The 27,884-nt window shown below is 41.1% G+C and overlaps 1 protein-coding gene across 5 annotated transcripts; it reads left to right on the top strand.

Annotated features, from left to right (window-relative positions):
• Window positions 1-7,882: 7,882 nt before the first annotated feature.
• Window positions 7,883-27,872, top strand: NEIL3 (nei like DNA glycosylase 3). 5 transcript variants are annotated; one of them, XM_063337130.1, is made up of 11 exons: window positions 7,908-8,031; window positions 9,151-9,223; window positions 11,038-11,153; window positions 15,925-16,059; window positions 17,132-17,345; window positions 18,027-18,101; window positions 19,227-19,393; window positions 22,355-22,524; window positions 24,049-24,430; window positions 26,376-26,550; window positions 27,255-27,871. In XM_063337130.1, the coding sequence occupies exons 2-11, from the start codon at window positions 9,218-9,220 to the stop codon at window positions 27,429-27,431; spliced, it is 1,617 nt and encodes a 538-aa protein (XP_063193200.1). In that variant the 5' UTR covers window positions 7,908-8,031; window positions 9,151-9,217; the 3' UTR covers window positions 27,432-27,871. The 5 variants fall into 5 exon arrangements, with proteins under 5 accessions (XP_063193197.1, XP_063193198.1, XP_063193200.1 ...); XM_063337127.1 differs by lacking the exon at window positions 9,151-9,223 and having other exon boundaries at window positions 7,883-8,031; window positions 27,255-27,870; XM_063337128.1 differs by lacking the exon at window positions 9,151-9,223 and having other exon boundaries at window positions 7,904-7,992; window positions 27,255-27,872.
• The last annotated feature ends 12 nt before the right edge of the window (window positions 27,873-27,884 follow it).

Below are 27,884 nucleotides of genomic sequence, written 5' to 3'. Positions count from 1 at the left end.
TTGCTGATAGGGGTGCAAGTAATAAATACATGTATGGAAGGCATCCAGTTTTCTTTAATTTATCGGCATTGTTTGAGGAGCTATGAATCATGTCAGAGATTTAAAGGGATTACTGATAGAGAAGAGTGTAACCTTTCTTCCAATACAACAGCTGTTCCGAAAAATTTCCATAATAACAGTTGCTTTTAATTATATAAAGAACTGCAAAGCCTTTTTAGCTTCATATCAATAATGCAGCTTTGATTCAAAAGTTGCTAAAGAGATAATCCTCAGTCTTTTTTTTGTCAAGGCCAGTTTGTGAATAGCAACAATTTAAATCCCAATGTCATACATTTTTTTCAAGGGAAGGAAAGAATAGTCTTTATTTCCCTAGAACTTGGACTGAAAAATTATAAACAATGCTTGGAAAACATTCTCCTAAGAGTCCTTCAAGAAACGCGACTGATGCCTGATCAAATACATTTAAAATAAAAATATCAGAAATACGGCACAGACATGAGAAAAAAAATTATCCTAAAATATCCAGCCCAACACTACCGATAAGAATAAACCAAACATCTCTATATCTAGAGTTGGTATATTTTACTAAAGAAGGATTATTTTCAGTAATTCTTAAGGCCCAGACAAGTCAGTGAAAATTGCATTTCTTTATCTTCCACTCTCCCTGCTTCTCCCTGTGATTGAATACTGGCCTCTGACTGCGTAATGCTTATTCATTCCTCATTTTCTGGGCAGATCACTAGTTTGTGAAGATAATTAGAGACCCCTGCTATTCCTTCTAAGCCTTGAATCTTCAGGCTAATTAAAATGGAGTGGTGCATATACATATGCAGCTGATAAAGGCCTGCAGCAAGGTACTAGGAATCGTACTATTTGTGCAACAGAGAAGTAAAAGCTGGTTGCATCTGCCAGGACAGTTTTTGCTATGGCCCTCACTGCATTTCGGCCAGCAAACCTAACTTATTTCTGTTGTTAGAGCTTCATGGATCTTATAACACTATCTATGCTTCAACAAATATTATCCTAATGTTTTTCAGGACAGCGTTAAAGTACAACTTCTAAACCTGAGATCACAAGATCATCTTCTCCTAAATCCTCTTATTTTTCCTTGAGGTGTTAATCTTAAATGTAAAACATCCAGGGTAAGAGAATACAGCTCAGAACACTGTATGTATAAAAGCAATAGCGGCAAGAAGGCTACAAAGAATGTTTCTTCCTCTCTCCTGGTACAAATTTTCTCCTTTCTGCTTTCATCTGTTTAGCACGTAGATAGCCTAGAGGCACTCCTAGACATTTTTTCTTAAATAGCTTCAAGGCTCTACCCTTTGAATAAACTACTGCAAGTTTTAAATATTTTCTTTTCTCCTCCAAACAAATGTAGTAACTTTTACTTAATTTGGGAGGAGCCAGTATCTATCAACAAAACAAGGAAAAGTACCGGCACTGAACTGTGTCTCAAGACGCAGTAAAGTCCCTAAGTTGCTAGGGAGGTTGTCTGGACTTATCCCATGAACACTGGGCTTCAGTAGGATCTGCTGTTCCCACCCTGAGGCGGTTGCACATTGCTGTCAAACTTGTTTCTCCAAATGAAGTTAAACTACGACTGCAAATTAGATTATGCTATTGTGCATGGGTAGAGGCATCCATGCTGAGGGATCCCAGCATCTAAAAGCAAGCAGAGGATTCAACTTTAACTTTGAAGGCAGCCTTTAAGTAGTTTATCATTTTCAATACAAATTTATAAAATACCTTTGGCTTTTTCACTTATTTTCCGAACATTTTATTTCTGAATTTAGGCTGGGTCTTAGTCAATTAAGACTTAGTCAATTCTTCTCCAATATTACTCTATAATTTAAGATGTGCAAAAGATGTTTTTCTCCTTTGGGCATAATATTTTGCAAAGAAACATTCAGGAAAGAAACTCGATCTTGCTTAATATAGTTACAGAACTTTGCAATGTCGTAATTTGTGTACTACACTGAACATTTCTGAAGGCATCCACATATTTTCAGATCTTTCTTTTTCTCCAGTTTTGCTTTCTAACACAAAAAATATACTTAGTCTGTAACAGCTTGATCTCAGGGGTCTGATACCGAGACATAAGCAGTCAAAAAACAGGACTTCCCACATTCAACTTCACTGACAACCAGCCTTGAAGATGACAACGTTCCCAACAAGGTAAGTTTCTGCTGTAGCCAGTTTTCTGCCCCTAGGATGTGCACAAGCACCAAGACTTGAAAATACCAGTTTCTTTATACCTCATATGTAGATGGAATTGCCTGTCTCTACATATCTTGCTTTTGGAGTCTGCTCCAAGAGATGTAGTTGCTTGTAATGTTTACCAGGTTTTCTTGAACAGAAACACGGCGAGGAGAACACTGTAGTGATCTCCACAACTCCCTCTCCTGCTGGCTTAAAATAGTCACACAAGAAATAATACATCCAGGTTCAAAGCACTCGGTCTGATTTGGAGCAGCATATGGACTGTTGATCTCCTGCCACCAAAGGAACTGCCATTATCACTGGGTTATTAGGTACTCTGATGGAGAAAGAAGAGGAATCTCTTTAGTAATAAAACATTTCCCTTCACTAAAAAGAAAAAAAAAAAGAGTGTAGACGGATACTGAATACCTAATAATAACTTAATAATGACACCATTAAGACGAAGATTCACTCCCAACACACCAAAATTAAATTCATACTCTCAAAAGCTCCTGTTACAATTAACGGCAAGATCAGAGTCTGAGATCAGAATATCCTTCCAGAGACAGTTATATTACAAAATACGGAGTCTGAGGTTCAGCAGTCAGATGCTGAAAATTAGATTTGATAATTCCAGGCTAATCTAAACGACCTTGGTTCCAGTCATTGCTCTAGTTAAAAACAAAGTTATGCAAAGTAAAAGCACTCTGATAGGAAAGACGGAGTTAGCCTCAGCTCAGAACACTCTCTATTCGAGTCTCCTGCACACTTTCGCAGGAGTTAGGAACTCTAGGATCAATTGCTCCCGCTTCCCAGGGGAAGGATGCACCACTGATTATCCGGGTATCAACGGATTGCCATAGTGGCTTAAAGAAGCTGCCACATTCTCTTTTTTGAAAAAAAAAAAATAATTGCTTTTTTTGGCTATCTCCCCAAAGGAGGGGGTTCACTGCTATGAATCCGGAGTGCAGAGAAGCATCTAGGCAACTCCAAGACACTTCAATTCAGCCCCGAGCTCAGAATACAAGGGAGTCACGCTCTTAGACACAACTCTCCCCTTACGCTCCATAAGGAAAATAGGTGACTGCTTGAAGTTACGCAGCAGGGTATCCAACAGCAGGAACTGGCATTGTTCCTCTGTGGCTGATAGAGAGAAAGATCTAATGAGGCCTCTGCTCTAAATCACTGTCTGGTGAGGTGCCTACCTTTTGCCATTGATTAGACAGGGAGTTCAGAGTGTCCATTACCTTACAAATATAGTCTAGTCGATAGACCTCAATTATTACTGAACTTTAGGGAGTGTGAACAGCTTGCCTCTCTCCTTTTAAGTCTGTTTCCCTCTTGTGGATTTAACCCTTTGGTTTGAACAGAAGAAAAATTCACATTTAAGATAGAGTAGTTCTGGTTTTTCTTTATTTTTTTTTACCCAGCAAGGGCCAAGAGATTAATACAGTACAAAGGTCTCTTAGGAAAAGTATGATTTTCAGCATTTGAAACCAATCCATATCTAATTCCTGATTGAAAATGGCAAAATTACTCTGCTGAAAACTAACACGTCAAACTAGACAAGATTTTCAAAGATTTTTTTTTTTTCATCTCTAGGGAAATAAAGAATTGATACAGATATAAGGAATGATTTTTACTAAAAGAGTGGTGACCTGCTTACAGCCGAACTGTCATTGACAGGTGAATCTGTTACACTATTAATCACCGCTCAGGGAAATCCTGGTAATAATGTGACAATATAGAAGTATTAGTCGTTTTTTTAAAAAATATAATTACATACATAATCAAGGGGTTTGGGATTTTTTGCATCCTCTCTTTGTCTAACTCATGTCCTGCTTTGGCAACTTAAAGTATAATGTATTAAACTTATAAATAAGAAATCAACTTTCTTGTTTAGTATGCATTGGAACCCTAGGAATACGTTTATCTGTGACCAGCTTTCAATTGGTATAAATTAGGATGGTATTATAAAGTTTCAACTATCCCTCTTACTTCCAATCCCTTAACCCATTAATTAGAAGTATTTTCAACACATACTTCACGTTCAGTGAGAATAGAATGTAAGTTGTAGCATTTTGTTGTGGCTGCAACAATGAAATAAATGCAAGAAACTCCCCAAACTAAAACTGTTATTCACAGTTTTAGTTCATAATTTTATATTGATACTTTACTGCAATTTCCGAAGAACCTCCTTAGTCTATATCTTTAAAATAACTGCAGCTGTAAAAAATAAAGTTACCATAGTATGTTTTCTGTAACTGAAAATAAGAACTATAGTAAGAACATATAAAAGGATCCCAGCTTTCAAGGCATTATATATTTTGAGATAACTGACAAAAAATCATTTAACTATGCATCCATATCAACTATGCACAACCTTCCAAATCCACCAGCAGACCAGGAATTCATAACCGGAACACATTCCCTCAATCACGCAACTATTTGGATTAATTGCCTTAACAGACTTAGTTTAGAAGGATTTGGGAATGTTTTTACAAGGTTTAGGAAGGATTTCATTAGGATTACATAATGAGCAATTCTGAGTGTGCTTAACTGTTCACACTAACTCTCTAGGCAACCATGCAACAGATCAGTCCTCCACTGCTTATTAATTCTTATCCAAGATTTTGTCACCATAAAGGGAATGTTTTTGTAGTCCACTGTATACTTCAACCAGCCAGAAGAACAAACACTATGCCTCAGCAAGAATCTCAGTGCTGGTGTTGTTCTTCAGACTATTGTTGGTTTAGAAGAACAGGGTGTGCTTGTATTCTGCATATTTCTGCTCTCTCGTGCTGCCTTCATAGAAATATAACTATTTGGTCTCAAATGATATTCCATTTAAATCAGTCTTTATTTGCCATATGATAACATTCTTTGCCAGCATCTTTTTTTCAAAGCTTTGATAATTGCAAATTTAACTTAAGTATTTAAATTGGGCACCAATGTTCTAAGACTGACATATTAATCCAAGGGAGAAAATGCGCATAAGACAAAGAGTTTGAGCAACTGGATGTTGGTAGTTCCACTCTTGCAAATTAACCACGTCAATTTTATGCCAAATGTCCTGCAACATGAACTGGTACAACAAGGCAGGGAACTGGGGCTTCTGTATAAATTCTGGAAAACGGAATAAAGAAAAGGTCTGTATGCTTTTCATAATTCTGGGAAACCTGAAACTTTTGAAAGACGTGTACTTTTTTTTTTTCCTAAAGAGATCACGACTGCAATATTATACCAGCTATGTCAGCAAAAACATGAGTACCCAGTTCTGAGCACACGGTTCTATCGTTCTATTGCAAATGCACAAACAAATCAAGAAATGGTGCCTGAGAACACCGCTGGGAAAAATAACAGAGGCAGCTGTGCACACAGCTACAATAACAGGGGACAAATTTATGAGCATATGTAGATTTACTCAATTTGTGTTTTAAAAATAGATTTTACCTTTCACTGCAGGTGACTTGCCATTATTTGCTATATCAATTATCACAGTACAGCAGAATGCTATGATTTTGTTGATGGAACAGCAGACAGGAAGTAAAAAAATAGTCAAATGTTAAACTTATACTCGAGTGAGATTTATTTGCTTGTTTGGTCTCAAAATTTGCACACTTAATTACCTGTGGGAGAGATTATTTCTCTTGGACATTGGATTTTCCAAAGTCAAAATAAGGTGTGAACAACTATTGATGGAATTACCTGCCAAGAAATTTTATATTCTCATAAAGAACCCTGAAAGAAACGTAATGAAAGCTTTTATTTGGCAAGCAATGCATCAGCCTCCTTTTAAAACTTGCATCTTACAAAACACGTTCCCTTTTAGCCTGGGAACTGCTGTGTTGAAACCGAATGGCAACAACTGAGATTTCCTGACTCAAGGAATTACTGTTACGGAAGCAGCTAAGATTATTCTACTTGGGACGCTGTAAACACAAACAGTTAAATATTTCTGTCTTGACTGCACTACTACGTCATTAAAACACTGTATCAGCAAGAATTTTGCCCAACGACTTTCTTCATTCATCTGCTGTCATTTAGGTGCTTTCACCTAAAAAACATCCTGATTTAGAGTTCAGCATTAGGCATTTGTTTCAAACTATAAAACTAGCAGACTGGTATCCCTTACAGTGCTACCACCCCTCTTTCCCTTGTTGCAAATATATTCTTAAAACACTTTTCTCAAAGCAAAGAAACTCCCAAATGTTTGGGAATTTCCCAGCCACCACCAAGCACTTTAATATAAAGCTCACCAACGACAGTTTGTACGTACCTGGAATTCAGCTTTTAGTGGAATAAAAGCGCACGCAAAAGGTGAGTTACTGCAGAATCTCTAGTTAAAATTCAGTGTTTTCATGAGCGGAAAAAGGAGTAGAGAACCTTAATAAATGGTTAGCGTTGCAGGTGCTGATGCATCTGCAGAATTAGATGTGGAATTGAAAACCCAATCAGCTGTAACACACTGCACAAACTATCTACTGAGAAATACCCAGTTATAAAATCCCTTATCAACAAAAACATTATATTTGATAGCCAAGAAACAGGAATGGTTATTGTCTGTACTTTTAAGGTGCTTACATATGATAATATAGACACTTGAGTTACATATCAATTTCTAACCGCGTTGGTAAAACGGTAAGGTGGGACTCGGGGGCAGCAGAAAAACCAGTTTGAGTTTCACGTACCGTTTTGGAAAGCTGGTGATTTCTGCTCTCTGACTAGCGAGCTTCATTGTTTTAATTTAGAACGATTATGGCAACAACATCACTGTGAAAAAGAAAAAAAGAATATCATTGCAACAAAGGGTACCATACCCTAACTTTAGTAGCACACATGAATTCACATTTTTGTTTCAGCACACGTAATTACTTTAACCTGATTTAGTCAATTCCTTTCCAGGAAAAAAAAAATAATAAAAATCACTCTTTTAGGAATAAGACACATTTTGTTTGAACCCAGATAAAAGACTGGATGTGGACTGTTTCTGTAAGTAATAATGTTAATTAAGAGACTTTGACCAGTGTGAGTGTGCCTCACTGGGTGGACATTAGGAAATGGTGTCTAACGTTCTACCTTCAAAGGCAAGTTCCCTCAATTTTCTTACATTTCCCTCAGTTTTCTTAAAGCTCGTGGAGTTTATTACACCCGTTTTTACTTCAAATAGAGCAGAGAAAGGCACGTTTTCCTTGTGTAAACTTGGACTCACTGCAAAAACCTACTAAATGTTGACTTTTTTAAGGCTGAGATTAACTTCCAGTTGTGCACCGAGTAAGTCTTACAAGATGTACTTGCAAGGGCGTTTTACACAGTACCAGGAAGCTGGTGACTGTTTGAGGAAATTAGAAGTTTACACTTAAGAACAAAATAAATGGGATATACCGTGTTTTTCCTGAAAGGTCTCACAAAATAAAGCCTTCTGATTAACGCAAAAGGCAGTCTAAAACTAAACACTGGCTCGAAGGGGCGAAGGAGGCCGGGCCGCCATTTCGGGCTCCCCCGAACCCCCTCAGCGCCGCCACTCCGCGCTCCCCTCAGGAGCCCCGCCGACGATCCGCGCCTGCCCGCGGAGGCTTCTCTCTGTCAGCCCGGGGCTGAACTCCCTCAGGGCCCGCAGCCGCCACCCGGCAGCCATGGCGGGTAACGGCCGGGCGGTGGCGGGGCGGGAGGACCGCCCCTCAGCCGGCGCCACATTGGGAAAGGCGGCGGCGGGCGGCCATGGTGGAGGGCCCGGGTTGCGCGCTGTACGGAGAGAGGCTGCGGGCCCGGGTGCGGCGGGGCCAGGCGGTGCGGAGGGCGCGGGGCAGCGCCGGAGCCGGCGGCGCGGTGAGGGGCGAGGAGAGGGAGGGGCGGCCGCCACTCCTCAGTGGCAGCGCCGGGCCGGGCCGCGGGGCTGGAGCGCCTGGGTCTCCGTGCGGGGGGGTGGACGGCGCCGGGTTTGGGGGGGAGGAGGGGATCGGGGCTGTGAGGAGCCCGGTGAGGTGCGGGGACGCGGGGCGGGCAGGCTCCAGCACAGGGCAGGAGGGTTGGGGCGGCTGGCAGAGAGAAGGCATGGCCCTGTGGAAGCGGGGCCAGAGGAGGCCACGAAGGTGATCCGAGGGCTGGAGCCCCTCTGCTGTGAGGACAGGCTGAGGGAGATGGGGTTGTTCAGCCTGGAGGAGAGAAGGCTCCGGGGAGACCTTCGAGCCCCTTCGAGTCCCTAAAGGGGCTCCAGGAATTACAAAATCATAGAACGGTTAGAGTGGGAAGGGACCTTAAAGCCCCCCAGTGCCACCCCCTGCCCTGGGCAGGGACACCTCCCACCAGCCCAGGTTGCTCCAAGCCCCGTCCAACCTGGCCTTGAACCCCTCCAGGGATGGGGCAGCCACAGCTTTTCTGGGCAACCTGGGCCAGGGGCTCACCCCCCTCACAGCACAGAATTTCTTCCTCAGATCTAACCTAAGTCTCCCCTCTTTCAGCTTAAAACCATACCCCCTCGTCCTGTCACTCCCCTCCCTGATCCAGAGTCCCTCCCCAGCTTCCTGTAATTTGCATAATAAATAAGCATTAGCAGATTGGGTGTGTAAAGAGGTGTTGAAGCTGTAGAAACATAGGGGGTTTTGGAAATGATGAGGGAAAGCTTTTAGAATCGCTCTTGTTCATGTAGTGTAACTGTTAAAATTTAAGTTAGCTTCAGGAAACCTATGATGCAAGGGATGTTATAGTAGCAGTTCCTAATTTTAATTTTTTTATTATAAGTCTTGACAAGTGTGAATGAAACATGATGAGAGAAAGGTACACATTGGCCTGCAGGAAAGGAACTTTTAAGCTTTTATTTCTATAACTTCTTTAAAAAAAAATCATTGTAATTAGACCAACTATTTAAATAAATAAAGAATGTGGCATCTGCTCTCAGTGTGTACAGTATGTAATTTTTCTACTAGTTTTTATCCTTTCTGTTGGCAGCATAAAACAATTCACCAGTATAAAACTCTGCTGGGGTTTGTGAGACCTTCTGGTAGAAGAAGTTGGGATGTCGGTAAGCAGCCCTGGCTGATGAGCTGTGAAGGTGCGGTTTTGGTTACAGAGGTGGCTGGGGTATTTTTTTTTTCCGTGGCTGGTTTTGCTCAGCTGTGAGAAATTGTGCATTGTGTCCCAAGTATTTGGGATGCCTCCAGACAGAAAGTTGAGGATTTTTTCCCCACCTTCAGCATATAAAAGGCAGTGTAGGAGCGTTTGTGATTAAGGCTCAAGAAGATAGTACTTCCATTTAGGAACGATTTAAGGAAGAATGTGGTTCAAGATATGTCTGTCTAAGATTATGCAGTCAAAAGTTTAGTCTTTATAGGTTTGTATCTTTAAGGACTGAGCTTTTTGAAGTAAGGAGTTATGCTCCTATCGTTTCAAAAAGAAAGTTCATTCCCCCAAATATATTGATGTTCATAACTTGGTGCAGCAAAAGTCACCTCAGGGCAGACTCTGTTCATTGACAAGTGACCGTCATAAGGGTCTTGGGCTTTTTAGATCTCCCAGTGGCTGCTAACCACGGCCAAAGCCTTGCTGAAGACTACACCGTGTAAGAGAGTTCGTACTATGAGGACTGTAAGGGCTCACCTGGTGCCAAAGCGGTATGAATTTAGCTTAAAATAATTTGAAAAAACAACTTAGTTTTCCACCTCTTCATTTCTTACTCTGATTTAGTTTGAACAAACCTGAGTGGCTTAAAATAAACCTTGTTGCGCACCAACTTACGTTAATACTTTTATTGGAAGGGATGAACTGTTTACGTGAAAGGCAAGGTAAGTGATGTTGATGTTATGCAAAAAAAAATAATTCTATTTTTCTACTTGACAGAATAATAACCGTAAAACCCCCCTGAATATATATATAATTTCAAGGTAATAATACAGTGGAAGATTGTACAAAGAATAGCTCTGAAATTTCACTAACTAGCTGAAGCCTTGCTGATTTGCCAGAGTCACTTTAATGCATGTTCGCTTGGCAATTGAGTCGTATTTGCTTTGCGGTTGAGTTTTGTGGTTGAAGCACTAGTACTGCCTTGCAGTTAGGGCTCTGGTGACAGTGAACATGCCGCTTGCAGGTTTCAGCAGGTTCTGGGGACCTTCAGAGCTACCCTGAAGTTGGCTGGACAAGGTCCTGGGCTGCCTGACCCAAGTCAGGTGTTTGGACCAGGTAACCTGTAGCAGTCCCGTGTAATTTCAGTGGCGTTTCATGTGCTAAGCAAGAAAAGATTATTGCTTCAGTCTCACAATTATCTTCCTCTTGTCTTCTGGTAGTGTCCCACCTGCTGTTCAACATCTTCTGAGGTTAGGCTTTCAACGAGTAGGAAGAGAGAAATAGCTCTGGGGGCTTCAGTGGAGGCTTTTCGGTAATGCACGGTGCCCAATGTGTAGCACTGGAAGCGTGGTGTTAGCTTGGATAGAAGCTCCAGCAAGAGGCATTTGGAGAAGGGTGTAGGTCTGCAAGTGGCAGAATTGACACTCTGACAAGTATTTAATATTCAAACTATACGTCTTCAGTTTACATCATCCCGAAACTCTTATTGTGAATTTATGACTTGAGGGAAAAGGCATAAAATACCCTTATAAAAAAGATGTATTGTTTCAATTCAGAAAAGAATGAGCAAAGTTATGATAGCATTAGCCATAGTGACTGTCTGCTTCCTGGGTTAATAGTCTCATTGGTTTTGATAGAGCTGCTTAAGGAGAAAAGGTTTAATATTGTCCAAGTTGGAAAATTAGCTCATACAGCTACTTGCTGAATGTGTACCGATGCTAGAATCAAAGTAGTATGAATTCTGTTTTAATCTTTGTGTGTGTGTATCATTTTCAGGCTGCCACAAGTGCAGATAGAAGCTCTGGTCACGATTCCCTTGTTGGACATGTTTACAGGGGCGTGGAGACGTTGGGAAAGGAACTTTTTATGTATTTTGATCAGAAGGCTTTGAGGTAAGAGGTCAGAAGGTGGCTTCCTACATGTTCAGACTGTACATATTCGGGCCGTCATCTTGTTCTTGTTAGTTTCAGAGATTTGAAAGTTAGTGTTCCCGAGAAACTTCTCAGCAGCCTCTCTGCAGTGCTGGGAATACTGCATATAGTCACTTCCATTTTCAGATAGTTTATTCTTGGTCTAAGAGTCCATGTGTAGGTATCTGAAAAGGACAGTTATTCCTTGAAACACTTAATTTCAAACAAGAAATTGCATTTTCTAGAGACAAAACTCAGAGAAGTACGTGCACCTACAGTTACTTAGTATCTTCCACTACAAACTGTACTTGCAATTTCTTTTAACTTTCCTTAAGAAATTTAGACTGAAATCCTGTACTTACTTTTTAATGATTCAATTGCTATCATTATAAACTCATATGAAAAAAAAAAGCCAAACTGAAAATATTCTCTCTATATAGATTTATGCTGCCTTTCTTTCTTTCTTTAAACAATGTTGACAACTCCGTGGTTGGGAAGTGTGGTTTGAAATTTGGGCAGATGAATGGTTTGGGTATCATAAATGTAACTCTTGACTTTCTAGTGAAACCGTGTCTCCTAGACAAATGGTAAAACTGCCAATTTGTTGTTTGTTCATGCTTTGCAGAGCTTATTAGGGGTTTGTTGGCACATTTAGGATTTTGACATATGCTTTAACCCCTTGGACGTCTTCTTGTACTAGCTGGTAAGGTTGTACTTGGAATTCAGTTTACTTTTTCTAGTTCAATATGCCCCTGTGCTGCAAAATTAACTGCAAATAAATCTAACCAAACACACAGGGCAATGGATTATTAAAAAATCCCCTCTCATTCTTTATTTTAATTAGTATAGAATACATAAGTAAGGCCCTTGTATTTAATAGGTAAGGCTTGCATTTAATGCTTTTCTTTTACATGCAACTTCTACATGCAACATAATTCTAATCTTTTTAAATCTTTAAAAGGGAGAACAACTGCGCTTCTACGTTCAGTGTAGTCTTTGTTGCCTAGCGACTGATCTTGAGCAAAGGTCGTGGTTTTTGTTCATTTAAAACTGACAATGTCTTGATCAGTAATAACTGATGTTTGGTAGCAGGGCCCTGCTGGCTATCAGATCTAGTGCCGTGTGCTCCTTTCTCCTAGCGTTAGAGAAATGCAGCTAGTCTTACAGGGACACAACCAGTCTTTACATGACAGTCATGCAAGTCACTAGTAGGACAGGACTTCATATGTGTTTAAAGCAACCCGTATTTGTGAAGGATAGGACTGTGGTCCTGACCAGTTTCTCTTGCTTTGTATTGTGCTTTATTAAATAGAAACGGAGAAGAAAAAACAGGTTTTAAAAAGAAAAAGATAAGTCTGAAAGGAAGATTAAAGAGAAAGGCGGGGGAGATAACTGATACAGATGTTAGCCTTTTTTAAGTGACTATTGCATTTACTACAAATTGATTAGATAAGCAAAGGAGTGAATTATACAGTAAGAAAACATTATTTCGACAGACTGAAATACTTTTTCAGAAGAAAAAAGCCATTACTAGGGAAAGTACATAAACATTTTGCAAAAGTTTTCTTCAAAGAGAAAAAAAATATGGCCAAGTTCTAGTATGGCAGATATAATCCTTTGACCCTGAAAGGTCTTAAATAATTATTAAGTTTCTAGCCAATGCAATAATTTATTATTGTGCTTAATGAAAACAACCTTCAGTTATCATTTGATGATAAGTTTAAAAGTTTCATCAGTTCATCAGTCATTGTAGCTCCAGAAACTGTATTTAAGAAATCCCTTTAGTTATATCACTTACTTAATTGGAAAGTTTGTAGAGGTTATGTACAGAAAAGGTCTCCTCTGTGCAGAGGCAGAAGTTACTTATTATCTGATAACGAACATGTTCAGTCTCTTGTTTTAAAAATGTATATTGTGCATCATAAAGGTGTTGAGGGGGTGTAGAGGAAGGCTTCAGAGAATGCACCTTACAGCAGTCTGAGATAGATTGGCTGCCAGGTTTGTTATTAGGAGAGGAAATACGGAATACGCCTTCAAAGGACGTATTATTTCTTTAATAAAGTTAACTCTCAAATAGGGGACTTGTCACGAGGAGGGTTACTGATATACAGAGTCTGTTATCTGTATGTTATTTCTCAACAAAACCAGCTTTTCTTGTCTGCCGCGATTACCTGTAAAAAGCTGGTGGTCATGCTGAAGTAGCATTAGTCGCACATGCCTTGTGAAAGACCGGGCCGTGCAGGGTTATTAACTCATTTTGTGCTCTTGGATTTTCTCGAGTGGGGAATGGCTGCCTGGCGGGAGGAGATAACCTGGCCGTGAAATCGTTTGATACAGTTTGGCTGCTGCTTGCCTGACTTGCAAATGAGGAGGATACTTCTGAAGTGTTGCGTGTTGTGGATAGCAATTAGCAAATGAAGTTCAGTGTATTTGCAATCCACGGTGGGCAGTAGAAGGTTGGGTTTTTTAGGAGTACAAAGGAGCAGTGATACCTTCTGAAGAATTTAATGTTTCGACTTTTTGATGTCCATTTAAACAAGGACATTAAAGTTACTGAAGAAAGTCAAGGTTTTTTGGCAAATCTAAGGATTATATTTTTTTTCAATTTTGCCTTGAAAGTCACTTAAGTAATCAATGAAAGTTGAAAAAAAAATTTCTCTGCTGCTTGTGAGTTGTGCAGGAGAGACTGGCGTGGACTGCATGTTTGCCATGGAAACGCTGCAGTTGCGTGAGAGAGGTTGTCCTGGGTTTAGTTTCTGTAGTGTGCTATTAATGTAAATTTGGAGTGATAAGTGGTTTAGACAAGTTTCTGAAAATTGATAGTGCACATTTGTCTATTTTCAGTTATGCAAAACCATAAATATTCTTAGGAAAGAGATAATTGTCGACTCCAAATCCCTTAAAGGCAAGGCATACGCTGTCGTGACTGGAGATTACATCTTGGCCTTTGGAACTTGATAATGTGAATTGTTACTGTTTATTAGATGTCCATATAATAGTTTGACTGTGCTGCTACTAATCTTTTATGGGGGAAAATATTTTAAATGAACGCAGATCCTTACAATATTGTGTAGTGCTAAATAATTCAAAAACCTCACCTTTTTTACTTCAAAACATCAACAAAAAATCATCAACTTCTTACTACTGGTTATCGTTGAGTAAAAGATCCTAGGTTTAATTAGCATGGCTTTTCTATTTGTAATTAAAATGGGAAGATTTCTGTTTTGCCCTATTTCGGGACATCAAAGGCAGTGAAACATGCTGGAGTGAAATTTTGTAAATTTTTTAAGGTTTTTACATGTAAATGTGTAGCAATGACTCAATTATTTTTTTCTAGTCATGAACTGACAAGTCACTAAAGTTGCTAATAATTGTGATTCTTAGTGCTCCTTTTGAACAGCGTCCCGGAGCTTGGTAAATAGAACCATCAGCTGTTAATGTGAATGCTATATCTTTTAAAAGAACTTTCTGGAAGCATTTACTACCTTACCATTTGGTAGCAAGGTGCAAGAATTTGGTTTACAAATAAATTTGACTAGATTTAAAAAGAAATTTGACCGGTTAAGCCTGTGCATTACTATTCATGGCATTTGAGAATTGGAAGTGGCTACTGAAAATAAGCGGCTGAAATGTCCGTATCAGCTGAACTGATTTTTAAGAAGAGAGTTTTGTAAAGACAAAGGTTTTTAAAAAATTGAAAAAAAAAAAAAAGAAGAAGCGCTAATGAGAAGTTACATGAAGAGTTGACTTTAAGACTATGCTTAATAAAATGTTGTCTTAACCTATCTGTAAATACTTAAAATGCCTGCCCTTCCTGAAATGTAACAAAGAGGGGCTAAAAGGAAATATACACCTGATGTTGCATTTCTTTGGTCATTTGTGTAGTTTAATCTGTTAAATATTTCGTAGCTACAAAATAATCCGCCTATCCTGATATACAGTGTATAAAGGAGTAGGGCACTCCCTCTGTTTCAGGGGGTCTTGGGACTTGAATGTACCAGGTGAATTTGAAATAAATAAAATTTCAAGTCAAACTTGTCCTTTGCTCAAGTATACTAGCTCCCAGCAGAAGATGATATAAAATGTAAGACCTCTTAAAGCATTAGTGATCTGTAAAAGGAATGCTTGAAAGAGTCTGTTCCACTTCTTTGCCATCTGTGCATTTTTCAGCTTATTTCTTTTATTAATTTTTAATTGACCTGCAGGTTTTGCCTTGGTTGTAGGCAAAGAAAAGCTGAAAACAACATAAGGCAGATGTTAATGACTTTGTTTATGGTGTTATTGGAAGTAGCTTTGATATGATAACAGCGTTGGCAACGTGAGGGCTGAAATCTTCCCCTTCGTAGCAGGTGACTTCTGCCTGATTTAGCAGAAAATTGTCTGGTAAAGCAGCCTCATTTCTTTCAGCCTCCCCGAGGACTTAAGAACCTATGTTGAAAGACCAGCCTATCAAGTGAAAAAAAATTTTTAAGTGCAATGCACCGGAAAATCATAGAATCATAGAATCTTCATGGTTGGAAAGAACCTTTGAGATCATCGAGTCCAACCATACACACACAAAATGTGTTACTTAATGATCAGGTTTGACTTCCGTATAATGAATTATGAAGACCACTGGAAAACTGCTGGTTTTCGGAGTGTTTCTGTCTTGGGGAGGGTTCTCTGGGAACTGAGCAGTGTGTAAGCAAGTAGTTTGTTGCCGTGTTGCTCTTGTTAAGGTAAAATACCCATAAGAACTCTCTTTCTCTCCGAGGATTCACTTCGGTATGAACGGTTCCATGCGCATTAATCCTGATGGAAGCAAAGACAGGAATGGAGCGCTACCAGCGTTGGAGATACAGCTTACAGAGGATACTGTTTGTTTTTTCGAGGTGACGGTAGAATACAGGTAAAGAAGAAACTAACCAACTTAAACACAGCTTGTTTATTTCTTTTTATAACATTCTTTTAAGAACATAGTGAAAAATCACACACAAATTGTTAAGTGCTTGGATGAAAGCCATCATAGACACAAAGAAATAAAACAAAACATACCGTGTTTATTGGTACGGTAATTTAATTTTGTTACTTTTGTATCAGTTTACATACAGCTAAAGTACTTCTATGCCATAGTCTCATGAGATAGTGTCAAGGCTGGGAATGCAAGTTGGATTTAATTCCATCCTTAGCTCTGAATGCTGAACCCCATTGCTCCTGCAATGTCCACACAAGTCTCACTTTCTTAACAAGCATCAGGACCTGCGGTGATTACTGGTGTCAAATTTTTATGTTCCCAAGGTTGTGCAAGGTTGTGTCCCAATCTTTGTTTTCTTTTTGGAAGCAAATTGGTATAATTGTTCTCATTGACATTAAGTGGATGTTTTTGTCCATCGGCATTGTACTTCTCACCACTAATAAAAATAACATGGCAAGCTTGATTTTAAAGCATTTGAGGGTTTTGAGTGTGAAGGAGCATGTGAATTCAAGTAACATATAGGTGCATATTTAATACTGCAAAACATACAAGCTTATATAAGCCTGAGACTTCTTGTATTTTATTATTTTCAAACAATTATGCTTAACGTAGTAAAATCACGGTTTAAGAAAATAAATGTTTTATATCATGTTGTAACTACTGGACAGTGTAACCATACTGTTAGTTATGTTTGATGATCTTTCCATGTCGGAAGTAGTTTTCAGACAAGGACCTGGCAATTATTTTTCAAACTAGTATGAAGGAAATGAGTATGATTTCTTGTACGTTGGACCAGATGCATGTTCCATGCTTGTATTATTGACCTGGTTTGGGGAAGGGGTGGGTAATATAATTTCTGTGCCTCTTGCTGCACTAATATTTGCATGGTTTCTGTTATCTGCCTATAATGTTCTATTATACTGTCACGTGTTGTTTTTAAAACCATACAGCTGTATTAACATATAATTAAAATAAAAATAAATCTTAATGTATTTTTCTCTTCTAGAAATGCAGCTGAGAGTGAGCGGAAAGTGAGAATGATGGAGAGCTTGGACGTCTGCTCTCCGAAGTTTAGCTTCTTACGAGCAGAAAGCGAGATCAAGCAGCAGAAAACCCGCATGTTGTGTGATGTGTTACTGGATCAAGGAGTATTACCTGGAGTGGGAAATATCATAAAAAATGAAGCACTGTTTGACAGTGGCCTTCATCCAGCTGTTAAGGTGGGCGAAATGTCTCAAGATTGTTTTTAACAATACCAAAGTATTAGGAGTGTAAATAGATATTTATATAACATTTTGTCGTCATCATGCCTTTGTTTTGTCATCTGTCATTTCTGAAGTTACTCTAAGCCACTAAATTAATCTTTTATCATTATAACTGGAGATATTTGTCGTGGCATTCCTTGGCACCTGGTGCTGCTGCTCCTGCCTCAGAGTGGATGCATTTCGTGGGGCTAAGCCTTCTCTCCTACAATTCAAAACCTCTCCTTAGTAGGGAACTCATTTAACTTTCAAATCCTGACTTTGGCATCCTGTTGTGCTACCGTTAAATTGTCGGCCTATAAATAAAGTGAAGAGTGCGCAGGTTTTCTTTGTTCAGTTACTATCCAGAATAGTTTTTGTGGCAGAGTTGATTATTTTTGCAGCTGCTTCTTCCACTTTCCACCCTGCTAGTGGCATCACTTGCTTTTCTGCCGTCGTTTACCATGCTTTTTTTGGTTAAGGTCTTCAAGCACGTGCCTCTAAACTTTGGTTGAAAAGAAGTCGGATGTTTGCAAAATAGATTGAGATTGCAATTAGGGGTTTTAGTTTACAGTTTTAATTATAGGTAGGTTAAAGGTCTTTCTGCTGTTGTCCCGTAGCATTGTAATGTTCTAAAAATCATTCTTGTCTTTCTTGCAGGTTTGCCAACTGACAGATGAGCATATACGTCACTTGGTGAAAATGACACGTGATTTTACCCTGCTTTTTTATAAGGTATTGGCACATGTTTCAGAGAAACCTCCAAAACTTGACTCCGGCGTGTTAGTTAGCATGTGATTATCTCGTGAAAACAGCAAAACAATGCGACAGGACAAATGTTTCCATGAACAGCAATGTTCATTTGTGTGCTCTTTGTTAATTGTGACTCGTTAAGCGATGGGAAGGTGGGGAGTCTGGAGTGTAAGAGTGTGCACAGCTTGGCCCCGTTGCAGCAGAAGAGTTTGACGGATGCTGCCCGAGGGCCAGTTCAGTTTTGCTGCGCACGCGCGGGAGCGTCACTTGATGTAGGTTAAGCACACGCTTACGTGTAAGATAACATAAAGGTCACTCTTCAAACTGGGAACTAGAGATCGCCCCAGGGAAGGATGAAGGTAGTTCATGTGGCTTCTTTTACAAAACTTGAAATAGCAAGTATATTTATTTGACTAAGTACGTTCTAACTTCTAACAACTTGGGTTTTTTCCTAACTGAAGCAATGTTTTTGGTTGCTGAAGTGAATTAAATTGCAGTTTCTCCCTGCTGCCACAACTTCACTAGGATTTAATTTCTTACCCCGTAAATTCTGTAATTCCTGGTTGATCTCTCTCTATTTTTCTATTTTAGGAAGTTAATTTCACCTAATTCTGTGTTTTTCTTCTTTAAGCCACATGCAGAGAAATGAACAGCAGCCATGAAATTCTTGTCTGTTTCTCTTGGTGTTTATGAAAGGCAAGGAGCTAAATTTTATTTTTTTTTTTTTTGTAGGCTAGGAGGAGGGCACCTAACTTTCCTAAATACCGTCTTTCAATCATAAAGGTTAAAAATGTAATTTGTTTAATAGTTTGCTTAAACGTCTGCTTTCTGCACCGTATTAGTATGGTTTTTTGTCTTGTGTCGTTTATTTCATTATGTGGAGAATTCCAGACACTATTATATCCGATTTGAAGTCAGTTCTTGTCATAAAATAATATGAAATACAGACGATAGCCAGTGTGAGTGTGCCGTAAATAGCTTTATATAGTCTTTGAGCTGTCAGTTTACGTAGGAGTTTTTTATTTTCGCTTCAGTTGAACTGTAGAGGGACTGACATAAAATTGATACCGAGTCTCTAACTGGGGTTTGAAACACGTTCTGTTTTAGTGCCGCAAAACTGGGTCTGCGCTCTACAAACACTACAAAGTCTACAAGCGCCCGAGCTGCGGCCAGTGCGGCGGGAAGATCACTGTGTGTCGTTTAGGAGAGAACAGCAGGATGACTTACTTCTGCTCGCGGTGCCAAAAGGCGGATCCCCAGCTTGTCCACACGAGGTATGACGGTAACTTTATACCGCTTCAGAGCATTGCTGCCCTCAAAGTGCTGTTACAGTACGAGGACATCACTTCCCAAGTAGGACGGATCCTTGTGCGTTTGCAAAAGAAAAATGTTTTGGCCATTGGTGTCTAAAAACGGTTAAAAGCTTTGATTCTTTGATACTATTTCTTTCAAAGGCCCCTCCTGTTATGAAAAAGCTATTGTTCTAATCCAGTGTAGGAATTATAATTTCTTTTCATAGGCTATCCCCTTCAGTCCTGGACTATCAGATAGCTTTCCATCTATGCAATTTTGTTCTGGCTGTAGAGTTACTCTGAGGATAACTAAAACTTCCGTAAACTCAGAGTGCAGCAAATATTGTAGAGTTGAGGACTTTTTTCCTTTCTTCCTCCTTATTGCATTTGGAAAGGCTTTACCTCAGGGGTGCGACAGGGACACTTTCAGTGCCACATAAATTGTGCTAGCAGCAGCTTTCCTCCTTTTATTTTAGAAAAGCACAAAATGCGTTTGATATCACAAAGGGTCAAAAGGTAAAAGTTCCAAAAGCACCTCGTTCAGGCTCTTAACATACCTCAGTTATTCTTGAAAATTTTTGTCTGAGGTCTCAGAATCTTTCCTTTTTATTCTGAGCTCTGTCAATCTAATAGAAGATACTGCTTTGCTTTGCAAACTTTGCCTTCATGAGTGTGTGTGTGTGTGTGTATATATTTATTTTTTTTTTAGTTAAGATTTACAGAACGCACAAATCCCTCTCCCACCTCCCACCTTCTTTCAAGATTCAGATGGCTGAAGGGATTTTGGTTAAAGCTTAAAAATCGCCTTTGAGTACAGATCAAATGTAGAACATTCCAGGGTGGAAGATAAATATTTCACATGCTGATAACCCCAATCTGCCGTATTTTCAGACAGTAATAATGCGAAATGTTGGGCAGAAAGGTAGGGAGGCAGCAGCGGTCCGTTGAGTCAGATAACTAGGAAATGATGCAAGGAAACAAAATACCTTTCTCTCTCTGTTCTAGAACAAGTCGTGATTAGGGGTTTTGTTCGTTTTTTTTCTTTGATGTGTTTTTTGGGTGGTTTGTGTTTTTGTTTTTTTTTTTTTTTTTTTTAAACAACTAATTAAACAGGGGTATATTTCAGTGAAAAACATGGTAATGGTAGCTATAAAACAAAATGGTCTCTTCTGGTGCTGTCCTCGTCCTAATGGTCAGGTCTTTGTGTTGTACTGCTCTGTTTTCTATCAAGCAGGAGCTGTTACCAAATAAAAGTATCTTTAGCTGGAGCGGTTTATCTGCCATTCAAGGCTGAAGGGAGCCCCTGAGATCAGACTGACTCGCTACAGATCACAAACTAGAATTTAACCCGGTGCTTCTTGGGTCAAGTCAAGTAGCTTGTGATTTTGCTCAACTGAAAAATGAAGAAAATACCCATTATAAGCTACCTCATCAAATTCAAATGTACCTTGAATCTTTAAAATACACTTTCCCCCCCTGTTTCGCGTTCCAAAATGGGGACGGGGCAGGGGGACGCGGGACGTGTGACAGATGACGTGGAGTTAACTCCAAAACACGCCATGCTGAATATATTCAGTCTAGTAATGTGTCTTTGATAGCTGAGCGGAACAACTGGTCTGGTGATGTGAAAATACCCATTTTTCACACTTCTGGTTGGGCTGTTTTGTTATCTAGCCACAGTATTTTGGTGAACGCTCCTGTAACGTCTGTTCTGCCTCTTGACAGCGCAGGAGCTCTGGTATGTCAGCAGTTCTCATTATCCGCCTTAGTTTTCCTGCGGTGGAGATGTGGTAGGTAGCGGATATCCCTACCGTTATCTTAGAAATCCAGCCTGTTAAGGAGAGTGGTGATTATGGAATAAGTAATAGCTCTAAGGAGTGTCACAACAGGCCCCAAGTACAGCATTTGTGTTATTAACCGAAGTGAAGTGCTTAAATTCTTAGGACTAAACAAGAAGTCTCCAAAAAGTGCGTAATTCCGCAAAAACTATGGAGAAAAATGCTTGACGGCTTATCAACCGTTGTACTTAAAAAGTTGCCCGTGTATCTTACTGAACACATAAGTTGAAGTGACATTTAGCATGCTAACAATGTTTAGATAGTATGACAAAATCAGTCCTTGGTAGCACGTAGTGACTGTACAATAGTGACTTGGATTCTAAATCAGTGTATAACATAGGAGGTATTACAATTTACAAGAAAATAAATAAAATTAAATCTATAGAGGTGTCTGGAGTACAGCTTTGGCTCACCAGTCACAGCTAGGACATGCCTGAACTCCTTCTGATGAGGAGAAAAAAGGCACTAAAAAAGAAAAAGAAAAATCCTGAATTCTGAACAGGCTCCTACATGTTAAAAGGCTTTCCAGCAAATGGTGACACACAGGAAAGACTTTCTCACTTTTAAGGTTTTCGGTTCTGTTGGCTGTTCCGATAACAAAGGGGTCTGAAGGGTGCCATTTAAATGAGAGCACAAAAAAAAAAAAAATGTGTTTGCTACATTGTGTGGCTTTCTGTAGTTTGGCTTCTGAACAGTTCTTCGTCCAGCAACGCATTTGTTACTAAGCGTTCTGTACGAGGGATGGGGGGAAATTACTGAAAAATTCTCCCTTTCTCGCCAGGTTTCTTGCTGCAGTACTTGAAAGCGGCAGGGAATTTGAAAGAGGCTGGGGCATTGTGCTGGAGGGCACGTCAGTTAATTATTAACTTTCTGTCGGTCTTCGTTTAAATATTTTTATTTGTGTTGCTTCTGCGGCGTCGGGAAAGGTTTTCCCTTGAGGTAATGAAAACAAAAATAATCAAACTGTAACGATGACACGCTGTCCAGGCTCTGCTAGGCAGCGTAACACTTGTTCTCTAGCCCTGTGCCTCCCTGCGCCTAGCGGTGTAAGGCAATTTGGAGAAGAAACGTCACAAAAGACTAACATCATTCTTTTGTTTCGCAGCAAACTGCCAACTAGAAATAGCCTAATTGGCTGGGCATATGGCAGGGGGTCATGTTCTAATGAACACGTCGCTGAGAAAGCCGAAGAGGAGTGGACGTGTGTGCGCTGTACCCTAATAAACAAGCCTTCTGCTGAAATCTGTGATGCCTGTTTGACTTCGAGGCCTGAAGGTATTGAAAGGTTGTCCGGAACCTCTACTGGGAACGGGGGGAGGAGGGGAGTTTTGATGCGAACTGTAGAAGTGTCTCAATGGGAATTGAATTTATATAACTTTACCTAACTTAAAGTCAGATTTTGGGGAAATCTTGCACAGGCGATCATGGAAACTGTCTTGTCTTAAACTGTGTACTGTGTCCAGCTCTGGAGCCCTCAACACAGGAAGGACACGGACCTGTTGGAGTGGGGCCATGGACATGCCAGGAGGACTGGAGCCCCTCTGCTGGGAGGACAGGCTGAGAGAGCTGGGGGGGCTCAGCCTGGAGAAGAGAAGGCTCCGGGGAGACCTTCCAGCCCCTTCCAGTCCCTAAAGGGGCTCCAGGAAAGCTGGGGAGGGACTCTGGAGCAGGGAGGGGAGCCGTGGGACGAGGGGGAAGGGTTTTACACTGACAGAGGGGAGACTGAGATGAGATCTGAGGCAGAAATTCTTGGCTGTGAGGGCGGTGAGCCCCTGGCCCAGGGTGCCCAGAGAAGCTGTGGCTGCCCCATCCCTGGAGGGGTTCAAGGCCAGGTTGGACGGGGCTTGGAGCAACCTGGGCTGGTGGGAGGTGTCCCTGCCCAGGGCAGGGGGTGGCACTGGGGCGGCTTTAAGGTCCCTTCCAACCCAAACCAGTCTGTGATTTTTCTCCTGCTTAATTCCCTCTTCCGTGTCTGGAGGGAAGATGTAGGAGGAGACGGTAGAAAAGGGCAGACTGTTCCTGAACACTACGGCTTCACAGTTTCTTAACAAAGATTGCATGCAGGGACCTCATAAAGTTCTTCTTTTCACACTTTTCGCAGGAAAGATTACCTCCAGGCCCTTTACTTATTGACCTGGCATTAATAAATTATGCCCGCTCTTTTGGAATGATTATTGCCCACTGGGCAGGCCTCTGATTCTGCAGAGAAACCTGCTGTTTATGTCAGGAGATAAAGGCAAAGTCAATGCCTGAACCGCCTGCTTCTGAAGGCCCTTGCGGTTAGGGATCGATAAGTTTGGATGCAGGCAACGTTTGGAAGGGACGGGAACCCTGAAAGCACTAGAAAGGAATATTCCTAGTAAAACAATACTTTAAAAATGAGTAACGTATTGCTGCTGGAGGTACCGTACCCTGCCATCTCCCAGAGCTGGGAGTCACACGAGGTTACTTTGAAAAATTTAAGTATTGTAATCCCTGTATTTGGGCCAAATTCAATTTTGTGTGAGTTAATTCTCCACTGGCTTTCATTTACAGAGTACTATTTGCATCTGATCCTATTCAAGCAATACTGATGTTATCTCGAAATGCGTGTTGTACGTGACTCCAAAAGTGCTTGAGCTTTTTTTGTTGTAAGAAATTTGGTACTATAGCTAGTCTGTGACAGGTTTTGAGATCTTCCAAGATGGAACGGTAAATTTACTCTTTCACTGCCTGTACGACGATTTACGAATACAGAGCAGGAATACGATGTATCACTCTGCATAAATGCATTATAACCAATAACTTGTCTTTCCGTAGTTCCAAAGACAGAGAATGTTGAAGATTCTGCAGCCTTTAACGCAAATTTAATGAAGTATCCTTGTAATGATTTCGGAAAACCAAGCACGGAAATAAAGATCAATAGGAAAGCGGCATTTGGAACTACAACTCTTGTCTTAACAGACCTCGGTAACGTAGCTGATGGGAGAAACGATACCCAAATACCCGACGGACGCTCTCAGTGGGTTGCCCCAAAAAGCAATCCCAGTCCAATCCAAGTTTGCCGGCCCGGGGCAGGCAGAGACAAGGATTGTTCAGTGGCTTTGTCCTCCTCGCAGCAACCTCCCGCTTTCAGACACATCCAGAAGAAACAGAAAACGGATCATGTACCTTCTGTTCACCAATATAATACAGCAATCAGGTGCGTGTTCTAAAACGTAAATGAGTCTTTTTATAATCCTATCAACCAACGTTATCCCTGAGGATTAATGGAATATTGTGCTGTTGGGTTCCGACACTGTTGGCTTTGGATTTCTGCCAGAGGTAACTTAGTCTTGAGCAACTAAAATTCCACTCAGATTTCAAGGGCACTGAATGACCCAGGCCGTCACTGGCAGAGTCCCGATTTTTGGCATCTGGGCAGCGCTGCTGTTGAGTAAACAGCTGCGGATGGTTCGGTTATTCCCTGGGAACAGGACAGTACAGCTCGACTAGGTCAACAGCTCTACCCGAGGCGTTGTCTGATCTTGGGGCTGCAGCTGCCATCTGCTTACAGATCTTGAAGCCATTGTGAGAGACGACCAAAGGAAGGAAGCTGAATGAATATTTTCTAATTAGAGTTCCTTGTCAAGCAGCAGTTCTCAGCATTCTTGCAGGATACAAAGCTCTGCGCAGGCACCTTGATAAACCTCCCAGCACTATTTTCTCTTAACTTTCCTCCCCTTCCTATATCCAACTACTTCAACGCTCTCCCTAGCCGGGATTTGTATTTACACGGCCCCACTCAGACCCATCCGTTGCCTAATTAAGAGAATGCGAGAACCTGTTAGTGCTGTCAGGGAAAAGTTGGGCAGCCACACGCAACAGTAACAGGAATGTGAGGGTGAAGGCACTTACGGGGCAAATGATGCCGGGGGAATGTGAAATAGTAACGATAGGCTACAAAATTCTTCCTCGTGTGTCTGTTCCGAAATACAGAAGTTATTTCCGGCGCTGTTGAAGCACCAGTTTTGAGGCAGGATCTCGCTGGCCGGGCAGGTGAGGCTCTAGGAACGTAGGTTCTCCTTGCTGTCGTGGTGGAGCACTAGAGAGCACTGAGGCTGGAGGAGGATAATTGAGAGTACGGGGGAGCGCAAAGAAGAAATGAGACTGTATCAGTCACGGTAACAGGTAGTTACAGCAACTCATCAACTTAAATGTTTAAAAAAAAAAAAAAAAAACCAAGAAAAACCCAATCCCAAACACTTCGTAACAAAAACTAACAAAAACTTGTTGGTTTTCTTTTTCTTTTCTTTCAATGAGGTGTTGGAAGAAGCCTGCTGATGTCTGCAGGACCGCGATCTTCCAGGCATAAAAGAGAACATAAAATCCCTAAGCTGATAATTTAGCAAGAATGAATGAGTTAATCTTTCCTTTTTTTCACGAAGGTTTCCTCGCTGCTGCCAGCGCTGCTTTCCCTAAGCTTTCCTCACTGCTTTTCTGCTCTCTAAATGCATTGCGCGGATACATTGCAGGGTATTCATCTCCCTCACGTTACCCTTGGGACATAAAGCCTTGGCTATGGCGTTCCGATGGCCAGAGATTGTCTCCATGAGGAAGAAAGGAAGAAACTTCATCCCAGCCAGAGCAGACTGTTCCACCCCCCAGCTGGATTACTTCTTATCCAAATATAATTTGGAGCATTACTGTAACTGTAGTGAGGAGAGGGGCAGCGTGTTCTGTGACGCATACACATACCTGCAGCCCGGATTAATTGCTCGGTATCGGTCTCTTTCCCACTCAGAGCAGATCAGAATATGTTGGAATTTTGGGCTGGGCAGTGTAATAACCGTGGTAATATTTATTTTGTTGCGTAGATTAATTTGAGTCCTTTGAAATAATTAAAACCATGGGCTAAGGCTGGGGAAAACCGGGGCAATACCCGCAAGAAAAGCGCAGGGGCCGGTCTGCTCCCTGCTAGCCATCGTTCAGCCCCAGAGGCGCAGTAGGGCGCATTGCAGAAGTTAATTTTGGGGCTGCTGTTGTGTGTAAAATTACGAGGAGGGAGCCTGTGGTCACGGTAGGAGAGGGGTTTTGTTTTTTTTGGCCGCCGTGTTGGTAACGCCGCGAGCGTTCCGCAGGACTCGTGGCGTAACCTCTCATTGCAGCACACCCGGAGCCCATACGGCAGCCGCCGCTGGCGCGTCGAGCGCGGCCCACCCTCGCTGCAGCAGCCACGGCCGCCCCTGCAGCCTGCGAGTTGTGAGGAAGGAGGGAGAGAACAAGGGCAGGCGGTTCTACACCTGCCCCCTGCCCAGGGAAACGCGCTGTCACCACTTCCAGGTACGGGCAAGGCTTTTCAGGAGCCGTTTTCTAATGAGCACTTGTTCCTGCAGCCTCAGTAATCCGTAACCGGGGACCGTTCTGATCCGTTTGAAGTTATGAGGTAATCTGGAATACTCTTGCACGCTGAATTGAAACTAAGAGCGTAACACTAGTTATAACTGCGAGTTTTGGTTACTTCTCTTACGGCTGAGAAGGCGCCGCCTTCTGCAAATGCTCTTCATCTGCTTCCGTGTGGTGTAAAACGGATTCACGGCGGAAGTGTTGGTTTGGAGGGACTTGTACAAGTTGTTTAACTCAACATCTTGCTTGAAGCGGGGCTATGGCAAACTCTAGCCACCAGCCACGTTTCTGTCTAGCCAAAAATCTTGAAAACCTCCAAGGATGAGGGTTCTGCCACCAGCACCTACCCCCACCTTCCAACTGGTGCGAGGAACTCAAGACAGTAACGACGGTAATGCTTTAATTTGAAGAAAACTATGTGTTGACATCAATTCAAATTACATCAGTTAAAGCGCGCGCAGTTGCAATTAGTGTTAAAGGAAACTCTGTAATCGCTGATCACAAGAGAGATCAAATTAACTACTAGGAAGACTTTCTGCTAGGGCCTCCCGCAGATCTGTTTCTGTTCCCGATTTTCAAATAAGGAATTCCCGGCCATCACGTATGCTAAATCGGTGCCTAAAACCCGTTTCTTTTGGCAGTGGGCTGACCTGAATTTCCCCTTTTGCAACCACGGCAAGCGCTGCGTTATGAAGAGCGTGTTGAAGATGGGGCCCAATAACGGCAAGAACTTTTTTGTGTGCCCCCTTGGGCAGGAGAAAGCGTGTGGCTTCTTCCAGTGGGCAGAAAGCGGGCCGGGTACGCACCTCATCCCTTGAGCTCCATGTCCCGGTTCTCTGCTCCTCAGGACCTCCTTAAGTGCCTACGACTTTCCCGGTCATTTCTGGCTTGTTTTGTCTTTTTCCCTGTTCGCTCGTTAATTATTAAAATCGTTCCAACCCCACAAAGGAGATTTGTAAAGAGTAATTTTACATATTCCTATAAAAATAGTCCTATAAAAATTGAATACTGCTTGTATGCTGCACACTCTTTTGAAATAAACATCCAGCTTGCAATATATTGTGACATAATGTTGTATTTCTAATAAAAAAACTGGAACCGTTTTCTTTTTCTCATGTAAATGTCACTGAGGTTTGGCAGCACTGCGTACTTTCAAACATCCGTGATTTATAGAACGGATAACGATCTAAATTAGTATTTTAAATTGTTAAGACTTTTTTATAAGTGTAAACGTGTATTTAATAAAAGTGAATGAAAAGTGAATGCACTTT

The sequence above is a fragment of the Chroicocephalus ridibundus genome, chromosome 5 (assembly GCF_963924245.1).
Source record: "Chroicocephalus ridibundus chromosome 5, bChrRid1.1, whole genome shotgun sequence".
In the NCBI taxonomy this organism is placed as follows: Eukaryota; Metazoa; Chordata; class Aves; order Charadriiformes; family Laridae; genus Chroicocephalus; species Chroicocephalus ridibundus.
The sequence above is the reverse complement of the archived record's forward strand: the minus strand, read 5'-3'. Positions and strand labels throughout refer to the sequence as shown.